Source organism: Heloderma suspectum, chromosome 12 (genome assembly GCF_057233095.1).
Source record: "Heloderma suspectum isolate Gila_16-S chromosome 12, 16-S_ref, whole genome shotgun sequence".
Classification (NCBI taxonomy): Eukaryota; Metazoa; Chordata; class Lepidosauria; order Squamata; family Helodermatidae; genus Heloderma; species Heloderma suspectum.
In genome coordinates this window covers 7572489-7596290 of record NC_139469.1, presented here as the reverse complement: position 1 = coordinate 7596290, position 23802 = coordinate 7572489, and the positions used below count along the sequence as shown (strand labels likewise).

The window sequence follows — 23802 nt, the reverse complement described above, 5'->3', positions numbered from 1 at the left end:
ACTTTCACCCTCAACAAGAGGCTCTTTAGATCCTGTTCGCTTTCTGCCGTTAGGGTGGTATCGTCTGCGTATCTGAGGTTGCTGATAATTCTCCCGGCAATCTTAATTCCGACCTGTTTCATCCAACCCGGCGTTTCTCATGATGTACTCTGCATATAAGTTAAATAAGCAGGGTGACAATATGCAGCCTTGTCGTACTCCTTTCCCAATTTTGAACCAATCGGTTGTTCCATGTCCAGTTCTTACTGTTGCTTCTTGTCCCTCGTACAGGTTTCTCAGGAGACAGGTAAGGTGGTCTGGTACTCCCATCACTTTCAGAATTTGCCACAGTTTGTTGTGATCCACACAATCAAAGGCTTTAGCGTAGTCCATGAAGCAGAAATACATGGTTTTCTGGAATTCTCTTGCTTTCTCCATGATGCAGCGAATGTTGGCGATTTGATCTCTAGTTCCTCTGCCTCTTCGAAACCCAGCTTGTACTTCCGGTAGTTCTCGGTTGACATACTGCTGAAGCCTAGCTTGTAGGATTTTGAGCATAACCTCGCTGGCATGTGAAATGAGCGCAATTGTGCGGTAGTTTGAACACTCTTTGGCGTTGCCCTTCTTTGGAATTGGAATGTAAACTGACCTTTTCCAGTCTTGTGGCCACTGTTGAGTGTTCCAAATTTGTTGGCATATTGAGTGCAGCAGTTTAACAGCATAATCTTTTAGGATCTTAAATAGCTCAGCTGGAATACTGTCATCTCCGCTAGCTTTGTTGTTAGTGATGCTTCCTAAGGCCCACTTGACTTCACTCTCTAGGATGTCCGGCTCAAGTTCAGTGACCGCACTATCATGGCTACCAGGGACATTAAGATCTTTCCTGTATAGTTCTTCTGTGTATTCTTTCCACCTCTTCTTAATCTCATCTGCTTCTGTTAGGTCCCTGCCTTCTTTGTCCTTTATCATGCAGTACCAGAAGCAAAAGCACCAAATGTTTATCTTGCCTTTCCACAAAAGCAAGCCTAAGGCAACTGACAGCAGTGAAAACATGTACAAATAAACACAGTAATAGTACACATAAACAGACCACAGCATATTTGATAGCACATAGAATTGCCACTTTTGGAGGGAGCAGCAATGCTTTACTTTTATGTCAGAATTAGGGTTCCTCATTACTGCATCTCCGTGCCTGAAAAGTTTTCCCCCAACTGAATTTGTGTCAAAGTTGTTAAAACTGAATTTGTCTTGAAGCTGTTAAAAGGCACAGGGGGGGAAAAAGGAAAAAAGAGCGCACAGGCGTCCCTATGACGGCTACTCTTTGATGCGCTTCCGGGCTTTGAAAACCTGGCTGCTCAGGCGGGCATTTGGGGTGCGTTACATTTTATTTTTTAAAGCAGTGCTGTTTTGTTGTTGTCGTTCAGTTGATTATGTGAACTTGTTGTTAGCGCTGTACGCCGCCCAGAGTGGCCAGGTAGCCGGCCGGATGGGCGGCTAATAAATCAAATAACTAGAACACTCTGTGGTTACGAGCACTCTGTGCATGCTCGGGGATGCTGCAGCCTGCATCCTTCCTTCTGAACGGCGAGCGCCGCTCCCCGTGCGGCAGGGCGAGGCAAGAAGAGTCGACCTCCGGCTGCGATCCCTCGCGCGCTGACCCAGGAGCAAAGCCCACTGAGCGCAGCGGGGCTGGCCTCAGAGTACGCGCGCCGAGGAGGAGGATCGCGCTGCGAAGTCGCCCGCCCGCCCGCTCCGGCGAGAAGAACAGGGCGCGCGCTCGCCCCTGCAGGCCCCGATGAGGCCCGTGCCGCCGCCGCCGCCTCGGCGTGAGGCCCGGAGGCCTGGGGCCGAAGCGAGCCCGCTTCCCGCCCACGCCGTCCGCCCGGCTGAGGGAAAAGAAGGCGGGCTGGAGCCGGGGAGGAAGGGGAGGGCGTCAGGCAGGGTCCCGGCCGCCGCCGCCGCCGCCTCACATGACTGCCGCCGGCAGGAGGAGAGCCATGGACGGCGAGCTGCCCGCCGCGGGCCCGGGGGCAGCCGGCGGGGCCTCAGGTAGGCCGAGGCGAGGCCTGTCACGCGGAATTATTATATCGTTCGCGGCTGTCACGCGGAATTATTATTTCATGTTTCTCGCGGGGATCGGCCGAGGGCGTTGCCCGCCTCGCCAGAAGGGCAGCTCTGACCGGGGGGGGGGGGCCGAGCCGGCGCGCGTGAGGTGACCGGGCCTCGAGCGCGTCGGCCCCGCCACCGCTCCCCGCTCCCGCTCCCGCTCCCGCCGTGCGGCGGCCTTGCGGCGCGCCTCCGAGGCTCTTCTTCTTAATATGCTCGCCCGCTCGCCCGCCCGCTCTTCTGTTGCTGTGTTCTTCTTAACGCGACTTTATTTATTTATTTATTTATTTCATTTCTATGCCGCCCAATAGCCGAAGCTCTCTGGGCGGTTCACAAAAACTAAAACCAAACAACACACAATAAAACAATTTAAAATATATAGAACATTAAAACCACAATATAACAACACAACCAAAGTAAAACCTAGCAGCAGTGCAGGAGTTTAAAATACAGATTTAAAACAGCAAAGATAAAAATTTAGACAGCTAAAATGCCTGGGAACATAAAAAGGTCTTCACCTGGCGCCGAAAGGAGTACAGTGTAGGCGCCAGGCGAACCTCACTAGGGAGCTCATTCCAGAGCCGGGGTGCCACAGCAGAAAAAGCCCTCCTCCTAGTAGCCACCCGCCTCACTTCCTTTGGCAGGGGCTCAAGGAGAAGGGCCGCTGATGATGATCTTAAGGTCCGGGCAGGCACATATGGGAGGAGGCGATCCTTCAGGTAACCTGGCCCCAAGCCGTTTATTCATTCAAAAGCCGCAGCTGGGCGACACTTTAGTTGAGGGCCGACCCCAGCCCCGTGAAACGGTGAGCGGGCCTTCGAGTTCTCCAGCGCTCTTGCTCAGGTCTGCGTGGCCCCGAAAAGCGGGCGCTGGAGGGAGAAGCGGAAAAGTCCCGAAACTGTGGTCAGATGTTACGGGCCATCACTTCTGCCTCTTTGAAATAGTCCTTTTCTTTTTAATGTTACTGGAGATCCTCCGTCGTTTTGAAATGGCTTCTTTAACTCACAGCGCGATCCCGTACACGCCTACTCAGAGGTAATGCCCCTTGAGTTCAATGGGGCTTACACCCAAGTAATTGATACAGGCTTACAGCCTCAAGACACAGATCCCTTGCCTGTTTAAACAGAAAAGAGGCCAACAACTCTCTTAAGCCCTAGGACTTTTTTTTTTCCTGTCTAAACACTCATGGGATTGCACCCTAACGTAACTATTTCAGTGCAGGTGGAAGTCGGATTTGAAGCCGCTTCTTCGAAACACAAAAAGCAAAGAGAAATTGTGTTGGTCCGGGAGGGCAACAGAAATCCAGAATCCACAGTGGGTCTGTAGGAGCAACCAAAATGTCTCCGAAGAGCGTATGCAAGCTAATGAGTTCCTAATGGAGGTATTACTCAGTTGTGGTTTTTGGATTTCTTCGGAACTGTATTTCCAGTGAATGTGGAAATCCGCCTGTCTGTTTCCTGGGCTTTTATATTTGGATACCCAACACCAAAAAAGTAACCTGCTGCTCTTGGGTGTTGGAGTTTTATTGCATTTCATTTCTTTTGGAAATGGACTTTCTCTCCCCACTTCCCAGTTTTGTCTCAGCTACAACCCTATAAGGTAGGCCAGGTGAAAAGATGGGTCCGTGGCCCGGGGTGCCTAGAGTTGGCTTTGTGGCTGGGTCTCACCATTTCCTACCATTAGGCAGAAGGAGGTGACCACCTCAGGGTGTCATGAAAGAGCAGCAAATTGTTAGTTACTTAACTTGTTGTTGTTGTTGTTCAGTCGTTCAGTCGTGTCCGACTCTTCGTGACCCCATGGACCAGAGCACGCCAGGCCTTCCTGTCCTCCGCCTTCTCCCGGAGCATGCTCAAGTCCATATTCATTGCATCGGTGATGCCATCTAGCCATCTCATCCTCTGCCGTCCCCTTCTCCTTTTGCCTTCAGTCTTTCCCAGCATCAGGGTCTTTTCCAGTGACTCTTCTCTTCGCATTAGGTGGCCAAAATATTTGAGCTTTAGCTTCAGTATCTGTCCTTCCAATGAGCACTCAGGGTTGATTTCCTTTAGGATGGACTGATTTGACCTCCTTGCAGTCCAGGGGAGTCGTAAGAGTCTTCTCCAGCACCACAGTTCGAAAGCATCAATTCTTCGGTGCTCAGCCTTCCTTATTTCCTACTTAACTTTGGTGGTTGTATTTTTTACTGCCCGGGAGCAGGAGTGTGGGATTTTCTACCTCAGGTGCCAAATTAACTTGACTGGCCTAAGGCACTAGGTGTGGGCATGGAGACATTTGTTGCTCTGCCTCAGGCAACAAAATATCTCATTGTGCTCCTAGACAGAGGGCTCCTAGCACTACCAATTCCAAGGCATTATATTATTATTATTATTATTATTATTATTATTATTATATTTATTTATATCCCGCCTTTTTCCCAATACTGGGACTCAAGGCGGCCATTGCAAGGCACTGTGTAGCTATTCCATCTTTCCCCTCCTTATTGGATTTTCTCTAGCAAGAAAGAAGATGGAAGAAGAGGTGGGAAAACGTGGGCAGGTGGGAAAACACGGGAGGGTTACAAGTGGAGGATGATGTTGTCTGGAGCCTTGTAAATTCCATGAATGTGGTGGGGCGATGGAGTAATAAAACCCTCATTTGGAAGCACCCCTGGTCCAAGGCCAGGCTGTGCCAGTATTTTTTATTTTTTGTATAAAAGCAACCTCAGAGGCCCATTGAGGATGTACCTAGTCACATAATGGCTGCCATGGGGGCCTGGCTAGTCAAGTGGTGTGGGGGGAGAGAAATAGTAAGGCTAGAGGCTTGTGGGGGGAGGGGGAAGAGGAAGGAGTTACTTCCTGGCTCACCCAGTCTTCTTTCATCCATGCAGACCTTTCCCCTTTGCTCTTTTCCTCTCAACTCCCAGCCTCTAGCCTCACTATTTTTCTCCCCCAACCCCTTTCCTCTCTATTTCTCTTCATTGTCCTTCTTTCTCTCCCTTCCTAGCTCCTAGTCTTGCTCTTTCTCTCCCACTCACCCCCTTTATCTTGCTGTTTCTCTCCACTCCCAGCCTCTAGTCCTGCTGTTTTCCACCTGTTTGCCTGGCAGTTTCTCCCCCCCTTGTAGCTTTGCTCTTTCTCTCCCCATTTCCCTTTTGCCTTGCTCTTTCTTCCTGCCCACTGAACAGCTGATTACTGGAAGGAGAACCTGAACGTTTTTCAAGTTTTTATTAAAACATTTCTTTTGAAGGGTGCAGGGAGTGAAGAGCTTTATGGGAGCCATTGGAGGTGCTTGCAGGGACCGTGTTGGGAACCCCTGGTTTAACTTCCACCACACACCATTTTCCCCATCTAAATTCTTCCCCACCCACCACCCACCATTCCAGCTGCTGCTGGCCCTACTGGTGGAAAAAATATAAGTATCTGTGTCCAGCTATACCATATTAGCTGCCAATATGAATTGAGTAAATTTCACATCTTTTTTCCACTTTAAGGCATCTCTTTACTTGTATTTTATTTTACATATATTACTCTGTTCATACCAAACTGAGTAACTCTACCTAACTCTGTCCTGGTAACTATTTAATTTGATATTTTCATGTGCACATAGATGACTTAAACTTTTAAAATTGTTTTTATATAAGTGGGTTCTGAGTGCTTGGGAAAATGTATATGATTGTCCTATAGGTGTCATTACTGGAATAGGTCTGTCCCAAGCCTGGGATTACTTGTTGCTTTGGGGTCAAGAGGAAAATACTTTAGACCTACAGGAGGAAGAAGCAACAGAGTGAAGGCATTTTTATAGCATGCAAACCAAGTTAATGAACGCGATGTTAGAGACATTTTGCTGCTTGTTTCACTAGCTTTTTGTGTGAAATGAGAAGGAACTTCTAAATCAGCTTGTTTTGAAATCTTGTTTCTAGATAATAAGGAATAGTCCCTCTGTTTATTGGCCTTTAAATTAATACTCATATACCAAGCACCACAATATAACCATCTGCTCTTGTATTCTGAGATCCCTTTCTTTTCCTGATGTTTACTAATAGTGGTATAGCACTTACATGGATCAGTTTAAGGTGACATGCATTATTGGTCATAAAGCAGAATGCTTTGAAGAAGTGCCATGAGGCCTAGGTTCTCCTTGACTTTAGCCTGTTCAAAGCAGGCTTAGGGAACTTTTAATAAACTGGAAAAGAGTTTGTTCTTTCAAGGTGTGCCACAAATGATAACAGATATTTGTGGGCAGTTGGGCTAGTAAAACATCTTTTTGTGGGATAATTGCTTTTGTGCACTTATTTCTAAGGGCTGTGTATAGCAGTGAGTGCCTTGCAAGACTTTATCCACCTGCTTTTACAGCAAGATCTGCTGATTCATTTTCTTTGCCTATATGTTAGCCTTTTCAGATAAATCCACAAAAGTTTTGTTCTTCAGTCGTTCAGTCGTGTCCGACTCTTCGTGACCCCATGGACCATAGCACGCCAGGCCTTCCTGTCCTGCGCTCTCTCCCGGAGCGTGCTCAAGTTCATATTCATTGCATCGGTGATGCTGTCTAGCCATCTCATCCTCTGCCGTCTCCTTCTCCTTTTGCCTTCAGTCTTTCCCAGCATCAGGGTCTTTTCCAGAGAGTTTTCTGTTCGCATTAGGTGGCCAAAATATTGGATCTTCACCTTCAGTATCTGTCCTTCCAATGAGCACTCAGGGTTGATTTCCTTTAGGATGGACTGGTTTGACCTCCTTGCAGTCCAGGGGACTCATAAGAGTCTTCTCCAGCACCACAGTTCGAAAACATCAATTCTTCGGCGCTCAGCCTTCCTTATAGTCCAGCTCTCACAGCCATACATTACTACTGGGAAAACCATAGCTTTGATTAGACGGACCTTTGTCGGCAAGGTGATGTCTCTGCTTCTTACTATGCTGCCTAGGTTTGCCATAGCTTTCCTCCCAAGGAGCAAGCGTCTTTTAATTTCATGGCTACAGTCACCGTCTGCGGTGATCTCGGAGCCCAAGAAAGTAAAATCTGTCACTGCTTCCATTTCTTCCCCTTCTATATGCCAGGAAGTGATAGGGCCAAATGCCATGATCTTAGTTTTTTTAATGTTGAGTTTCAATCCAGCTTTTGCACTCTCCTCTTTCACCCTCAACAAGAGGCTCTTTAGATCCTCTTCGCTTTCTGCCATTAGGGTGGTATCGTCTGCATATCGGAGGTTGTTGATAATTCTCCCAGCAATCTTAATTCCGACCTGTGATTCATCCAACCCGGCATTTCTCATGATGTACTTTGCATATAAGTTAAATAAGCAGGGTGACAATATGCAGCCTTGTCGTACTCCTTTCCCAATTTTGAACCACTCGGTTGTTCCATGTCTGGTTCTTACTGTTGCTTCTTGACCCTCGTACAGGTTTCTCAGGAGACTGGTAAGGTGGTCTGGTACTCCCATCACTTTAAGAATTTGCCACAGTTTGTTGTGATCCACACAATCAAAGGCTTTAGTGTAGTCAATGAAGCAGAAATAGACGTTTTTCTGTAATTCTCTTGCTTTCTCCATGATGCAGCGAATGTTGGCGATTTGATCTCTAGTTCCTCTGCCTCTTCGAAACCCAGCTTGTACTTCCGGTAGTTCTCGTTTCGTATACTACTGAAGCCTAGCTTGTAGGATTTTGAGCATAACCTTGCTGGCATGTGAAATGAGCGCAATTGTGCGGTAGTTTGAACACTCTTTGGCGTTGCCCTTTTTTGGAATTGGAATGTAAACTGACCTTTTCCAGTCTTGCGGCCATTGTTGAGTGTTCCAAATTTGTTGGCATATTGAATGCAGCACTTTAACAGCATCATCTTTTAGGATCTTAAATAGCTCAGCTGGAATACTGTCATCTCTGCTAGCTTTGTTGTTAGTAATGCTTCCTAAGGCCCGCTTGACTTCACTCTCGAGGATGTCCTGCTCAAGTTCAGTGACCGCACTATCATGGCTATCAGGGACATTAAGATCTTTCCTGTATACTTCTTCTGTGTATTCTTTCCACCTCTTCTTAATCTCATCTGCATCTGTTAGGTCCCTGCCTTCTTTGTCCTTTATCATGCCTGTCTTTGCACAAAACGTTCCCTTGAGATCTCCAATTTTCTTGAAGAGATCTCTAGTCTTTCCCATTCTGTTGTTTTCCTCGATTTCTTTGCATTGTTCATTTAAGAAGGCCTTCTTGTCTCTCCTTGCTATTCTCTGGAACTCTGCTTTCAGTTGGATATATCTTCCCCTTTCTCCCTTGCTTTTCGCTTCCCTTCTTTCCTCAGCTACTTGTAAAGCCTCATCAGACAGCCACTTGGCTTTCTTGCGTTTCTTTTTCTTTGGGATGGATTTCGTTGCTGCCTCCTGAACAATGTTACGGACCTCTGTCCATAGTTCCTCAGGCACTCTGTCTATCTGGTCTAATCCCTTCAATCTATTCGTCACCTCCACTGTATATTCATAAGGGATATGATTTAGGTCATCCCTGAATGGTTTAGTGGTTTTCCCTACGTTCTTCAATTTCAGCTGAAATTTTGCAACAAGCAGCTCATGATCTGAGCCACAGTCAGCTCCAGGTCTTGTTTTGACTGACTGTATAGAGCTTCTCCATCTTTGGCTGCAAAGGACATAATCAATCTAATTTCGATATTGACCATCTGGTGATGTCCATGTGTAGAGTAGTCTCTTGTGCTGTTGGAAAAGAGTGTTTGCTATGTTCAGCGTGTTCTCTTGGCAAAACTCTATTAGCTTTTGTCCTGCTTCATTTTGTACACCAAGGCCATGCCTGCCTGTTGTCCCAGTGATTTCTTGACTTCCTACTTTAGCATTCCAATCCCCTATGTTGAAGAGGACATCTTTTTTTGGTGTTAGTTCTAGAAGGTGTTGTAGGTCTTCATAGAACCGATCAACCTCAGCTTCTTCGGCATCAGTGGTTGGGGCATAGACTTGTATTACTGTGATGTTGAATGGTTTGCCTTGGATTCATACTGAGATCATTCTATCATTTTTAAGATTGTACCCCAGTACTGCTTTTCCCACCCTTTTGTTGACTATGAGTGCTACTCCATTTCTTCTAAGGGATTCTTGCCCACAATAGTAGATATGATGGTCACCTGAATTAAATTTGCCCATGCCTGTCGATTTAAGTTCACTGATTCCCAAGGTGCCACAAAAGTTACTAGTCCACTTTATCCATACTCTTCTACTTGCTTTAATAATTTGTGGTGCTTGGGTTCATTTCAGGCAACCAGAATATTAAGTGTTAGTCTAAGACAGGGGTGGGCAGCTTTTTTGGCCCTGAGGGACAGATGCAGTTGGGGATGTGCGTGTGCGCACGTGCATACAGATTCTCTCTCTCTCTCTCTCCCCCCCCAGAGAAGCCATCTAACATTTCAGTTAATTATGCTTGAGGAAGACTCTAACACCAAAAGTCGTGTATATAATGTACATTAATGTACATACAATCTTAACCGTTTCATAGAGCAGCAGGGCAGATGTACAACCTTCCACCGTCGACAAGTTAACACTTCAATTCCACACACACAAGTGTGCGTGCACATGCACACACACACGTGGTGGTTGCAGCTTGTGTCTAGCAGTTAACCTTTATGCCTGGACTTGAATGCCGAATATGCAGATAAATCCAGATGTGTGCATATATCCTTTCTAGTAGCCAATTGTTAACTGTGTGTAGGCTTTATGAAGAAGGCTGGAACAAAACTTTCAGGGATGTGAAATTTGTATAGAATCCAGTTTTGCATTATTTTTACTGCATATAGGAAGCTCAGCCATGAGCGTGTGGTCTGAATGAAGAGTAAAACCAATCTTACCTATGTAGTATAAATAAATAATGGCTTTTAATCCTGTGTTCTCAAAGTGGGACTACCCTTTTCCTGCATTGAGCAGGGGGTTGGACTCGATGGCCTTGTTGGCCCCTTCCAACCCTACTATTCTATGAATCTATTCTATGAATCTATGAATCTTTTTCTCATTCTAGGTGATGATCGTGGCACATTGGGTCTGCACTCTGTGTGGCCCAGTGAGCTGTCACTCCTTATTATCCAGGATGTATGGAAGCCCATTAGGGGCTTTATAAACCTATTTTTGCCTGGGACTGCAGCAATGGGGTAAGCAACAAGTTCCTGGCAAACTACAATATGTGGTTGGTGGGCTGCATTTGGTTCTCTATCTCAGTTTTTGGAGGTTTGGTGTGTTGTTGTTTATTCGGTCAGTCGCTTCTGACTCTTCGTGACTTCATGGACCAGCCCACGCCAGAGCTTCCTGTCGGCTGTCGCCACCCCCAGCTCCCTCAAGGTCGAGTCCGTCACCTCCAGAATATCATCCATCCATCTTGCCCTTGGTTGGCTCCTCTTCCTTTTGCCTTCCACTTTCCCTAGCATCAGCATCTTCTCCAGGGAATCCTGTCTTCTCATGATGTGGCCAAAGTACTTCAGTTTTGCCTTTAAGATCATTCCCTCAAGTGAACATTCTGGCTTTCTTTCCTGGAGTATGGACTGATTTGATCTTCTTGCAGTCCAAGGCACTCTCAGAATTTTCCTCCAGCACCACAGTTCAAAAGCATCGATCTTCCTTTGGTCAGCCTTCCTTATGGTCCAGCTCTCGCAGCCATAGGTTACTACGGGGAATACCATTGCTTTAACTATGTGGACCTTTGTTGTCAGTGTGATGTCTCTGCACTTAACTATTTTATCAAGATTTGTCATTGCTCTCCTCCCAAGAAGTAAACGTCTTCTGATTTCCTGGCTGCAGTCAGCATCTGCAGTAATCTTTGCGCTTAGAAAGACAAAGTCTGTCACTGCCTCCATGTTTTCTCCCTCTGTTTGCCAGTTATCAATCAAGCTGGTTGCCATAATCTTGTTTTTTTTGAGGTTTAACTGCAACCCAGCTTTTGCACTTTCTTCTTTCACCTTTGTCATGAGGTTCCTCAGCTCCTCCTCGCTTTCAGCCATCAAAGTGGTATCATCTGCATATCTGAGATTGTTAATGTTTCTTCCAGCGATTTTAACTCCAGCCTTGGCTTCATCAAGCCCAGCACGTCGCATGATGTTTTCTGCATACAGGTTGAATAGGTAGGGTGAGAGTATACAACCCTGCCGTGCTCCTTTCCCAATCTTAAACCAGTCCGTTGTTCCATGGTCTGTTCTTACTGTTGCTACTTGGTCGTTATACAGATTCCTCAGGAGGCAGACAAGATGACTTGGTATCCCCATACCACCAAGAACCTGCCACAATTTGTTATGATCCACACAGTCAAAGGCTTTAGAATAGTTAATAAAACAGAAATAGATGTTTTTCTGAAACTCCCTGGCTTTCTCCATTATCCAGCGGATATTGGCAATTTGTTCTCTAGTTCCTCTGCCTTTTCTAAACCCAGCTTGTACATCTGGCAATTCTCGTTCCATGAATTGCTGGAGTCTACCTTGCAAGATCTTGAGCATTACCTTACTGGCATGTGAAATAAGTGCCACTGTTCGATAGTTGGAACATTCTTTGGTGCTTCCCTTTTTTGGAATGGGGATATAAGTTGATTTTTTCCAATCTGATGGCCATTCTTGTGTTTTCCAAATTTGCTGGCATATGGCATGCTTCACCTTGACAGCATCATCTTGCAAGATTTTAAACAGTTCAGCTGGGATACCGTCGTCTCCTGCTGCCTTGTTATTAGCAATGCTTCTTAAGGCCCATTCAACCTCACTCTTCAGGATGTCTGGCTCTAGCTCACTGACCACACCGTCAAATCTATCCCCAATATTATTATCCTTCCTGTACAGATCTTCCGTATAGTCTTGCCACCGTTTCTTGATCTCTTCTGCTTCTGTTAGGTCCTTGCCATCTTTGTTTTTGATCATACCCATTTTTGCCTGGAATTTACCTCCGATGTTTCTAATTTTCTGGAAGAGGTCTCTTGTCCTTCCTATTCTATTATCTTCTTCTGCTTCCGCACATTGCTTGTTTAAAAATAATTCCTTATTTCTCCTGGCTAACCTCTGGAATTTTGCATTTAATTGGGCATATCTCCCCCATCACTGTTGCCTTTTGCTTTCCTTCTTTCTTGGGCTGCTTCCAGCGTCTTCTTTCTTGGGCTGCTTCCAGCGTCTCGTCTTGCCTTCTTCGTTTTCTTTTTCTTTGAGACGTTTTTTGTTGCTGCCTCCTGAACAATGTTGCGAACTTCTGTCCATAGTTCTTCCGGGACCCTATCTACTAAATCTAGTCCCTTAAACCTATTCTTCACCTCCACTGCATATTCATGAGGAATATTAGTGAGCTCATATCTAACTGATCTGTGGGTCTTCCCTATTCTCTTTAGTCTGATTCTAAATTGTGCAATAAGAAGTTCGTCATCTGAACTACAATCAGCTCCAGGTCTTGTTTTTACCGACTGCATAGATGTCCGCCACCTTTGGCTACAAAGGATGTAGTCAATCTGATTTCGGTGTCGACCGTCTGGTGAAGTCCATGTATAAAGTCGTCTCTTAGGTTGTTGGAAGAGAGTGTTTGTTATGCACAGTGAGTTGTCTTGGCAAAATTCTATCAGCCTATGTCCTGCTTCATTTTGTTCTCCCAGACCATGCGTGCCTGTAATTCCAGGTGTCGTTTGACTACCCACCTTAGCATTCCAGTCTCCTGTGATGAAAATAACATCTTTGTTTGGCGTACTATCCAGTAGGTGCTGCAGATCCTCATAGAACTGATCTACTTCTGCTTCTTCAGCATCTGTGGTTGGGGCGTATATTTGGATCACTGTGATGTTAAATGGCTTACCGTGAATTCGAATTGAGATCATTCTGTCATTTTTTGGATTTTATCCAAGCACTGCTTTAGCCACTTTATTATTAATTATGAAGGCTACTCCATTTCTTCTGTGGTCCTCTTGTCCACAGTGATAGATCTGGTGGTCATTTGATGTGAAGTGGCCCATTCCAGTCCGTTTCAGTTCACTGACACCCAAAATGTCTATATTTAATCTTGCCCTGGCTCATAGATCTTACATTCCAGGTTCCTACGGTGTGTTATCTTTAGAACATCGGATTCGTCGTTCACCACCAGCACCATCGGCTGCTAGCCGTCCTTTCGGCTTTGAGCTAGCTGCGTCATCACATCTGGGGCTAGTTGAACTTATCCTCTGTTCCTCCCCAGTAGCATTTTGACCATCTTCCGACCTGGGAGTCCCATCTTCCGATGGTATACCGACATATCTCTGGTTGTACTGATCCATTTAGTTTTCATTTTAGTTATCTTGGTGAATTGATTTTTGCTCAGTTCATAGGCTGACTTGTTGCTATGTTACAGTCTGGGATATTTAGGTGAACCCTAGATTTCAATTGCATATTCTTGAAATGCTCAGAGATAAAGTATACTCAAGACTTCATGAGTGAACTCTTGCAGCACATTAAATTTGGTTACATATTAGGCTGGTGTGGTTTATGAAGAACCAGTGGCAGTTGAATTCTTCAGCAAGTTATAGTTCAATGGCTGCTGGGGCTTATTCTCACTTAGTATCTGAGGTAGTGGAAGACCTCAGTGGATGACACTGAAATTTTCACATGGGAGCCCTCTAAAGCTTGGTGATGAAAAAGCCAAACTTTAAATAAGGTGGTAAAGCCACCCCATGACCTCACCCCCTAAGATGCAGAACATGTATCGTGGGATAATGGCAATAACCATTGGAATTGTGTCTCATTGCTGCTTTAATTCATACTGTATACAAAATAAGACTTGTCAGCTTAGATTCTATTGAACCAAGGCATGAGATTAAATGAGTGCTTCTTACACTATCTCCTCACCAACATCTTGTGGCCTCTGGAATTTTTCCTGGCATTTCATTGGCTAGAAAGCTTGGGTTATTTCTCTGTCTTCCATTGTATTGTGCAGCCTTTCTCACTTGCTTCACTCATCAGGAGTTATTTTCTCTGCAGGCACCATTATGTAGCACACACAATGTGCTCGATGCATGTTGTACAATCTAATCTGGCTGTATGGACTGATCTGGGACAGGGCTGATGGGTGGATAGTTCTGCCTTGTGACAAGGAATTCAATTAGATCAGCAGCCAGCGTCAAGGTTATAGGCATGGTTGGGCACCTGCTGAGGGCCCACGTTCTAGCAGGGGCCCACTGTCAAGAGCTCCTTGGACTTGCTCCTCCTCTTCACAGCTACAACCTACTTGTTCACCTGCCTCTTGCTCTGGCCTAGACAACATTGTGTGTGCCTCACAATGGTGCCTGTGGAGAAAATAACTCCAGATGAGCGAGGCAAGTGAGACAGGCTGCACAACAGAAAGGAAGACCAAAAAACAGGAATACAATGAAATGCTAGGAAAAAAATCAGAATTCTAGGGGTTGTAGGACTTTTTCTGTCTAAACATCTATAGGATTGTGCCTTGAAATGACTATTATAGCCAGTGTGATCTCATGGTTACAGAACTACTAGAACACGCTGGCTATAATAGTATTTTTTATAGTTTCTGTAGCGCTTGTGCAGTCTCCTTTCTAGAAATTTACTACATTAATGTTTGCAGCAATCCCGTGATGCAGGTTTCCCTGTTTTATAGCTGGGAAAACTGAAGCAAAGAAACTAGTAAGTCTTGCATAAGGCCACTCAATTAATTAATTGCCATCCTGGGATCAGAGGAAGTTTCTTCCCAGTCTTGAATCCCACAGTGTCTATTAAAAATGGCTGGCTTGGTCAAACAGAATATTCCAGGCAACCCAGCTGTTTCTTATTGAGGGCTGTTTTTGAGAGTTGTGTGTGTGATTTTCCTGGCCTGCATATAAAGGAAGAATTGCAGAAGCAAGTTAGTTCTGTGTCATTTAGTGAAATTCTGTATAAACTTCTAGATGTAATTTTATCTTCTGCTGAATTCTAGCAATGCTGTTGTGGTTGGTGATTTCCTTAAAAGCAGCAACACATACGCAAAAAAACCCTTCATAGGAGGAAGTTCTTAATGGGTAGTTGTATATCTTCCCATAGGGTTGTTTACTACTGGATGTAACTTTGCTTTGAGAGCTTTTTTCTAGGAAGTGGGATTTTAAAAAATCCAGTAAACATTTTCTTGTGAATAAGCTGCACTGATTTCTTTGGAACTGACCACTGTGCAAACTTGTTTAGGATTGTAGCCATAGTCGATAGATAGCATTCCATTTGTAGCTCCTACAGGGTAAGATAGGAGAAAAGAAAAGGAAATGCTGATGATTCTCTGTTATTGTGTTCGGATTTTTGGCTCCATATGACAGGGAAACATCTGGTTTTGCTAAGGGGAAATCTGGGTTCCCCACACTATGTGGATCTGGAATCACCTTTCCAGGGTCCCGGCTTGAGATAGTAATGGTTACACTTTGACTGCTCTTCCTGCTGGACTTATCATGTTGCTTCCTGAGGAATATTTTTTCACTCTCCTTGCTGGAATCTTTTGTTTGCTGTGGTTGCTTCTGTGATGTCTGTTTTGTACTTTATGATACTTTCCAAGATGAGTGCCTCGGAGAGTGTTCGCCTAAATGAATGCCGATAGGTTTGCCAAACCGTTTTGTCTGGCTCTCTATCCTAAGATAATTCTTTGGTCCACAAGATTTTTATGGTTGCATAAATTCTAACTGCATCGGGGACAGGGTCTGTGCCAGATGGCTGGAAAGCCAAGCAAGTGATGTCTCTCAAAAGCCCCTATGACTAAAACTAGCCTCTCCTTACGCTCCTGAGTGTAAAGCTGATGCATCTTAGCAACATGCAGCTGTGGATCTATGTGTGTTAGGAATGGGCTATCTATTGTATCTATGTTTCCTCCCATGCAACAGCCAAAGTCCTGCAACAATCCTCCTGCTGGGTGAGTCTTGTTGGGTGGCCTGAAAGACAGGGCATTCTCAGCACTGGCCTCATTGCTTTATAATTCCCTCCCCAAGGGGTTGGATTGATCTCATTACTATTTACATTTTACTGTTTAGCAGAAACGGGGCTGTTGTGGGATGTTTTTGGTGATGGCTGACTTGCTTAGGAAATCTTTTTGGGGATGATGTATGGTTTTGTAATTATGCTCCTTTGTAACTTGATTTTTTGTTGGCTCTTTGTTTTGCTATTGATGTTTTAGGAAGGGTTTGAATTCTTATGTTGGACACCATTTGAGTTTTCCTGTTTTTAGAAAAAGTGAATGTTGTGTACTCTCAAGATTTGCATGATGGTGTAGAGGTGGAAAGGTGGGGAGAAAAATAGAGCAGGTGTCAGCACTGGGTGGCTGAAACTGGCTGAACTCAAGGGGCTTAAGAAGCTGGTCCAGTGCAGATATAGCACAGTAAAGATGTGTGCGATGGCATGGTCAGTCACAGGCCTTGGTCAGAGCCCAGGAGTCCATCTGAGGGAGGTGATTTAAATCTGACCTTCAGTGTATGGCAACTACTTTCTACTCCCAGACTTTTGCATTATAAAGATAGAAAGTAGAAAAGATAAACTATAGAAAGCTTAGGGCTGTTCCTGAGGTGATGTTTTTGTACTTGCATATAATGTGTGTCCTGAAATGGGTACAAAACTCCCAGAAAAATCAGTTACTGACTTTTGGAGCATCTAGAGTAGCTTTGCATCCTTAAGGTCTGAGTATAAAAATGGGCCAGAACCAGAGTGTGCTGTTATTAAGATTCCTTTGACTTCAAGGGAGAGCCGGTGTGGTGTAGTGGTGAGAGTGCTGGACTGGGAGCTGGGAGATCCGGGTTCTAGTCCCCACTTGGCCATGGAAGCTCACTGGGTGACTTTGGGCCAGTCACAGGCCAGTCACAGACTACCTCAGAGGGTTATTGTTGTGAGGATAAAATGGAGAGGAGGAGGAGGATTGTGTATGCTGCCTTGGGTTCCTTTGGAGGAAAAAAGGTGGGATATAAATGTAATAAATAAATAATAAATAAATAAGGGCTCCTCTCTTCACTTCAGTAGTTGTGCAGCCATTTACACTTTTCATTAGCACCATTAACAACTGACTTATCAATTTTTGTGATGGCACTACATCTGCATTATATTTAATAGAATTACACTGAAGTGTACTGGAACGCATTGTGTGGTTATTTCTTTAATCGTAGGAGTTAAAGAACCCTCTGGTTAAAGTAATAGCAATCCTGGCCAGGGTCCCTAAATATGGAAGGGGCATGCCATCAAGATAGTCAAGGTAGAAATAATTAGACAGCCTGTGATTTGTTGAAGTGGAAGTAATACTCATTAGAAAGAAGCAGCTATTTGTTCAGTGGGATATTTGCAACTTAAAAAATCAATCTGTATTTCTGGGTTGTTATTGGATACAGCAGCCCATACCAATGGAGTGACAACATTATCCACCCTAGTCTTCTTGGCTGGTGCTCTTGCCAGTCAGATGATAAATTTGCTTCTGAACAGCTTTAAAGAACATTGTCTTCCAGGCTTGCTATTAATTACTTGACAGCAGACGTCCCTTGGTGAAGTTATTCCTCCACATATCACGTGAGTGCACGCCATTTCGCTTGTTGTTGTTGTTATTATTCATTTCTATACCACCCAATAGCTGAAGCTTTCTGGGTGGTTCACAACAATTCACAAGATAATAAAATACAGCATAAAATTTCAATATACAAAATTTGCGTCACTTGGCATCAAACCATGAACCTCAAACTAAACATAATTGTCTCAGGAGCTACATTGTCTAACATAGTAAATATTAGGTTTTTATTTATTTATTTATATAATTATTATACCACCCAATAGCTGAAGCTCTCTGGGCGGTTCACAAAAATTAAAACCAAGAAGCACACAGTAAAACAATATAAAATATAAAAACATTAAAACCACAGTATAACAATACAGCCAGAATAAAACCTAGCAGCAATGCAGAGATTTAAAATACAGATTTAAAGCAGCAAAACTAAAAGTCTAGAAAGCTACAATGCTAAAATGCCTGGGAAAATAAAAAAGGTCTTTACCTGGCGCTGAAAGGAATACAATGTGGGTGCCAGGCAAACCTCACTAGGGAGCTCATTCCATGGCCAGGGTGCCACAGCAGAAAAGGCCCTCAGCCACCCGCCTCACTTCCTTTGGCAGGGGCTCATGGGGAAGGGCTGCTGAGGATGATCTTAAGGTCCAGGCAGGCACATATGGGAGGAGGCGATCCTTCAGATAACCAGGTCGCAAGCCGTTTATTCATTCAAAAGCCGCAGCTGGGCGACACTTTCGTTGAGGGCCGATGTTGAATGTTAATACCAGCACTTTGAATCTGGCCCGGAAATGGTCTGGCAGCCAGTGCAGCTGGAAAAGTATTGGCATAATATGAGCTTGTTGGACAGTCCCTGTTAACAATCTTGCTGCCTTATTTTGGACCAGCTGAAGTTTCCGGACCATTTTCAAAGGCAGCCCCACGTATAATGCATTGCAGTAATCCAGACGAGAAGTTATCAGAGCATGGATAACTGTAGCTAGGCTATCTCTGTCCAGATAAGGGCGTAGTTAGTATACCAGCCTAAGCTGATAAAAAGTGCTCCATGCCACTGAGTTCACCTGTGCCTCAAGTGACAGTTCTGGGTCCAAGAGCTCCCCCAAACTACGAACGTGATCCTTTAGGGGGAGTGCAACCCCCTCCAGAACAGGTTGAATATTACCTAGCCGGGCAGACGAACCACCTGTCAGGGTGGACACTGAGCCCATAGAATCCCAGAGTAGTTCTGATTCTGAGGAAGAGCAGTCGCTCCTGGGAGAGGAGTGCGCTCCTCTTTCCCAGGACCAACAGCTGACGGAGATTCCTCCCACCAGCATTCCTAGTTTAGTTAGCAGTCCAGGGAGTGACCAAGCACAGATAGCAGACTTGGTGGATGCGCGACGCAGACGCAGAGAGCGGCGCCAGATGGAGGGCGCGGAAAGGAGGCGAAGTGCCAGGTTGGCGCGCAAACAACAGCTGCGCCCAGAGGCTCTAAGGGAAAAGGGGAGGGACTCTCCCTAGTCCTTAAGTTCAGGGGTCTGCCAGTAATTCCCTTTCAAACATGGACCAACTGTTCCAACTTAGGGCATAGGTACTGTGCTGCTCAGATCTAGTTGCAATCGGTATAGTTGTTAAGTTGTAAAAGAAGAATAAAGCTTTGAAAGGAATTCCTTTGTCTGTGTCTGGACTTGGCTACTGGTTTAGACTGAGAGAGACCTCCAAGGAGCCTTCGACACCACCCACTAACAGTACCTCCGTCTTGTCTGGATTGAGTTTCAGTGTATTGGCCCTCATCCAGTCCATTACCGTGCCCAGGCACTGATTCAGAACAGCCACTCGCTCACCTGGGTTTGATGAGAAAGAGTGGTAGAGTTGGGTGTCATCCGCATATTGATGGCACCTCAGCCCACACCTCCGGATAACCTCCCCCAGCGGTTTCATGTAGACATTAAACAGCATGGCGCAGAGCAATAATCCTCCATCACCACCTTCTGGATTCGGCCATCCAAGTAGGAGCGGAACCACTGCAGTGCAGCGGCACCAACTCTCAACCCAGACAACCTATCCAAAAGAATACCATGGTCGATGGTATCAAAAGCCGCTGAGAGGTCCAGGAGAAACAACAGGGTCGCACTCCCCTGTCCCTCTTTTTACTGCTCTAACCTATGTACATGTGGTATAAATATTGGGAAACATTTGGAAGAATCTTGAGTACACAAATAACAATACTGGGGAAGAGTGATCAAAACTGAGCACTTTTAAGGCCCTTTGGTTCCAACTCAGTCAGAGCTAGTGACATACATAAGTCACATTGAAATCAGTAGGGCTGGTACAATGACCTTTTTTCCGGATTGGGGCCATTTATTTCAATGAGAGAGTTGCATTTGTTCTTAAATGCTTTAACCCTGGGTGGATCATGATCAATATTGTTCTAAATGTTACTCTGAAAATGCTTTTGCGGTTCATTATAAAAGTATTTTGTGACAATAATTCTATATAATTGTTCCAAAATTTCCATTTTGGGCAATTTGGGAAAACCCTGTAGGAAATTTTATTCATTCATTCAATCATTTTATTTTTAATCCAACAAATAACAGACGTTCTCTGTCTGTTGTCTTCTGATTCATTTGTTGCTTTGTGATTCTTCCCATTTTTGCAGTGCTCAGCACTGCCTCCATGAGGAATTGTTTATTATTCCTCCGTCTGTTCAGCAGATTGTACTCACAATTTTCCTTTTGCATGGAAGCAAAGAGAATTGTTGGAGCCCTGGGATTGTGGCTGGAATATGATTTAGTAGCCTGTGTCATGTTTCACTGTCTCAGAACTTTCTATATTCCAGAGCCAGAAAAATATTCCAGAGCCAGTGTGGTGTAGTGGCTAGAGTGCTGGACTGAGAGTTGGGAGATCTGGGTTCTAGTCCCCACTGGGCCATGGAAGCTCAATGGGTGACTTTGGGCCAGTCACAGACTCTCAGCCCAGCCTACCTCACAGGATTGTTGTTGAGGATAAAATGCTGAGGAGGATTATGTATACCGTCTTGGGTTCCTTGGGAGGAAAAAAGGTGGGATATAAACGTAATAAATAAATAATAGGATATATTCAAAACTTTAAAATGGGTGGGCAACTGCAAGACATTGGGAGCCATTTTCGCCCTCCAGACCTGCTCCATGGGCTGCAATGTATGTGTGTAGAGGGATATATATTTTTAAAAATCATCTGTTGCCACTGAAATTTGGCAGCAAGCCTTTCCATAGTGCTCAGTACTGCTAAAATGGACAAATTTAGCTTGTGCAAGCTAAATTTGGCCATTTTAGCATTCCATAGTCACTACAGAGCACCGTTTCGTTGGTTTTTTAAAAAAAAGATAATTTGGGGTGTTTCAGGGGGCAGTGGAGAGCGGTGCGGGTCACAGTGGGCCCATGGGGTCCACAGGCCGTGTGCTGTCAACCCCTGCTTAAGAACATAAGAAGAGCCCTGCTGGATCAAAGCAAAGGCCTACTAGTCCAGTTCCCACAGTGGTCAACCAGATGCCCTAATGGGAAGCCTGCAAGCAGGACATAATCACAACAGCACCCCCTTGCTCATGTTCCCCAGCAATCAGTATTGAGAGGCCTACTCTCTCCAGTACTGGAGGTAATACAGCCAGCCATTATGACTAGTAGCCGTTGATAGCCTTGTAACAAACAAACAAACAAACAAACAAATAATCATAATGGCTATATATTACCTCCAGTATCAGAGGCACTATGCCTCTGTATACCAGTTGGTGGGGAGCACAAGCGGGAGGGTGTATTCCCATAAGCATCTGGTTGGCTGCTGTGTGAACATAATGCCGGATGAGATAGGTCTTCGGTCTTATCCAGCACCTCTCTTCTTAACAAGACACCAAATGCTGTTTTATGTGAAAACCTCTAATTTTTGAGAGGCTTGTGCAGTGGGTGAATTTGATGGGATACTGTGGAAGATGGCCTGGGGGTCAGGAGTAGGCGAGGCTGGTTGGGTGTGATTAGGAGAAACATTTGGGTGGAACAGAAAAGCCTGAGGGTATGGCAAGAGATGAAAGTGTACATATCTAAAGAGGCCTAAGTATATTTCTTAAGATTGTTTGGAGTTGAGGGGTATTGGAATTTTAAATTTGGGGGGGGGGCATATGGAGAGCTATCAATCTGCCTTTTGCTAAAGGTGCAATACAAATGTGTGTTTATATTTGTTTATATTTTGAAATGCTGCAATCCAATGTGGCTTAAGACCTCTGGGATAAAAATATAAATAAATAATGTACAAGCAAGGTGAAAATGAAATGGCTGAAAAATCAAGGCTCTAGGCTGTTACAGTAACTTTGAGAACAGACTTGATGGGGAATAAAAAAGTAGATAAGATTACCTATTGGAGTGTGTGTGTCACCTTGCTGGAGAAACAGATGGCGAAATAGGAAAAGCCTTATGCCTTTTCTTGTCTATTTTATGAGGTCAACTGGGATCGGCCCTATCATTAAGCAGATGCCTCAAGATGTTGGGAGATGGCAGTAAGATGTTGGGGGAGAGAGCTTTGTGCTGTGCAGCCTGTGCAACGCCCCTAAGCTAGCTTGCTGCCCTCAGGTGTGGCGGAGGACCATTACCAGTGTTGAAGAAAGATTCAGCTGGCGAGTCCACCTGGCTTTTGTACATGGAATGGGAGGGGGGGTGCCAACTGGTTCTTCACATCAAGCAGCACAGTGTCTTGGATTGGCTGTGGGGCCAACAGATGCTTATCTGTCACTTGGCAGGAGGGATGCTGCATCATCCATTGGAAGAGTAGGCTGCACCGATTTATGTAAATGTAACTGAAAAGTGAACTGGGAGGTTTTGAGGGCCATCTTCTTTATATTGTTTTATTATTTTTAATGACTGGTGACTTTTTCCAGGACTCTGGCAATTTCCAGGAATCTTTACATGGAGTTCCCGTTACCTGTGTCTTGACTACATTTCCTTTATAAACGGAAGAATTCCTTGTTAATAGCCCTGCCTGCCCCACATCCTGAAGTGATACGTATGTGGAACTGTGGCTTTCTGATTTAATGGTGTGGTAAGGGGAGCACCAGGCCTGGAATGGTATGATGTAGCAGCTAAGAGTGAAGTCCCACTCTACACCTTTTCTTAACTGAGCTCACTAAATAACCTTAAGCCTTAGCAATTATACCCTACTTTACAGAATTATAACTTGCCTTTGCCTCCTAGACTTATTTTAAAAAAATCACCTCCCCTTTTCTGCCTTCAGCCTTCCAAGCTTTGCTATTTTTATTTGAAATTCTGCAAAAGGTAAAAAAACCTTCAGCAGGAAGGATCATAGGCTGCCAAGGCCTCATCCCACCTTATTCCTGCTCCCACCTGCTACCTGTTGCCGAAATCCATTGCCATAGATACTGTTTGCCCACACCCATTTTTTGCCTCTGGAGTTGACAGTCCTCGGGGGCGGGGGCAGACTGGGCTCATAGTCTGCTAGTTGCTGACTCTTGATCTAGGAGTGACAATTGCCACAATACAAGAACCTCAGATGTCACAGCTAATCCTGAGTTGTCTGAAGTACAGAACATGCAATACTGGGAAGCATTACGTACTAGCGTGTGTGATGTTCTATGATAAGAAACCACCCTTTAAAAATTAGGGGAAGCTGGCAACTATCCACAGCAGAGTGGATGTTCTCCTTTGTGGCCCCTAAATTGTGTAACTAGCTGAGACACACCAGTGTGGGGAGCTAGACAGGCTGTAAAGGCATCTCTTTTTAGACAATCCACTTTGATTTTATTGTGTTTTTTATTGGCTGCTTTTGGATTTTTCCACTTGTCTCTTTTAATTGTTTTATTATGTTGTGATTTTAATGGCTGTATCCTGCCTTGAGAATCTTATTATTGAAAGGCTGGTCGTAATTCTTCTAAATGAATGATATAGCTAGCCCCCTCCACTCCCATGGGATGTAGGTTTAGGGGACAAGGATGTTGAGAGTACAACTTTTTAAAATTAGACTTCATAACAGTTCCTTTCCTTCCACAATTTGTTGTTACTAGGATCCAAGAATGCCGACTCAGGGATTCACTCAGATTCTTGTCTTAGCGGGAGCAAGCTGGGCAGGAAATACAGGCCTCTTGGCTGGCTTTCAGTGTAGATTTTTGGCACCTGACTGAGAAGAGCAGCGGCTTCTTGCTTAGGTGTGATTAGGGAGGTCCCTGGATGTTGTGGAGAGGGAGGTGATGACTCTTCACTGTGGGCACGTCTGCTTTGGAAGGAGTGGTTTGCTGGCTTCTGCTATTGGTGTAGGTAGCACAGGAACAA

At 44.9% G+C, this 23802-nt stretch overlaps 1 protein-coding gene across 4 annotated transcripts in view; it reads left to right on the top strand.

Moving 5' to 3' along the window:
• The first annotated feature begins 1273 nt into the window (after positions 1–1273).
• SNX8 (sorting nexin 8) overlaps positions 1274–23802 on the top strand; it is a 48194-nt gene continuing 25665 nt past the window's right edge. Inside the window, exon 1 of one of the 4 annotated variants that reach the window (XM_084818240.1) lies at positions 1274–1351. Coding sequence is in view for 2 of the 4 variants with exons in the window: in XM_084818238.1 (XP_084674364.1) it covers positions 1950–2028 (79 nt within the window). In the remaining 2 variants the exon portion in view is untranslated. Of the gene's footprint in view, positions 1352–1546; positions 2029–11539; positions 22523–23802 lie in introns of those variants that run through there. The other 3 variants (XM_084818238.1, XM_084818237.1, XM_084818239.1) reach the window with 3 other exon arrangements.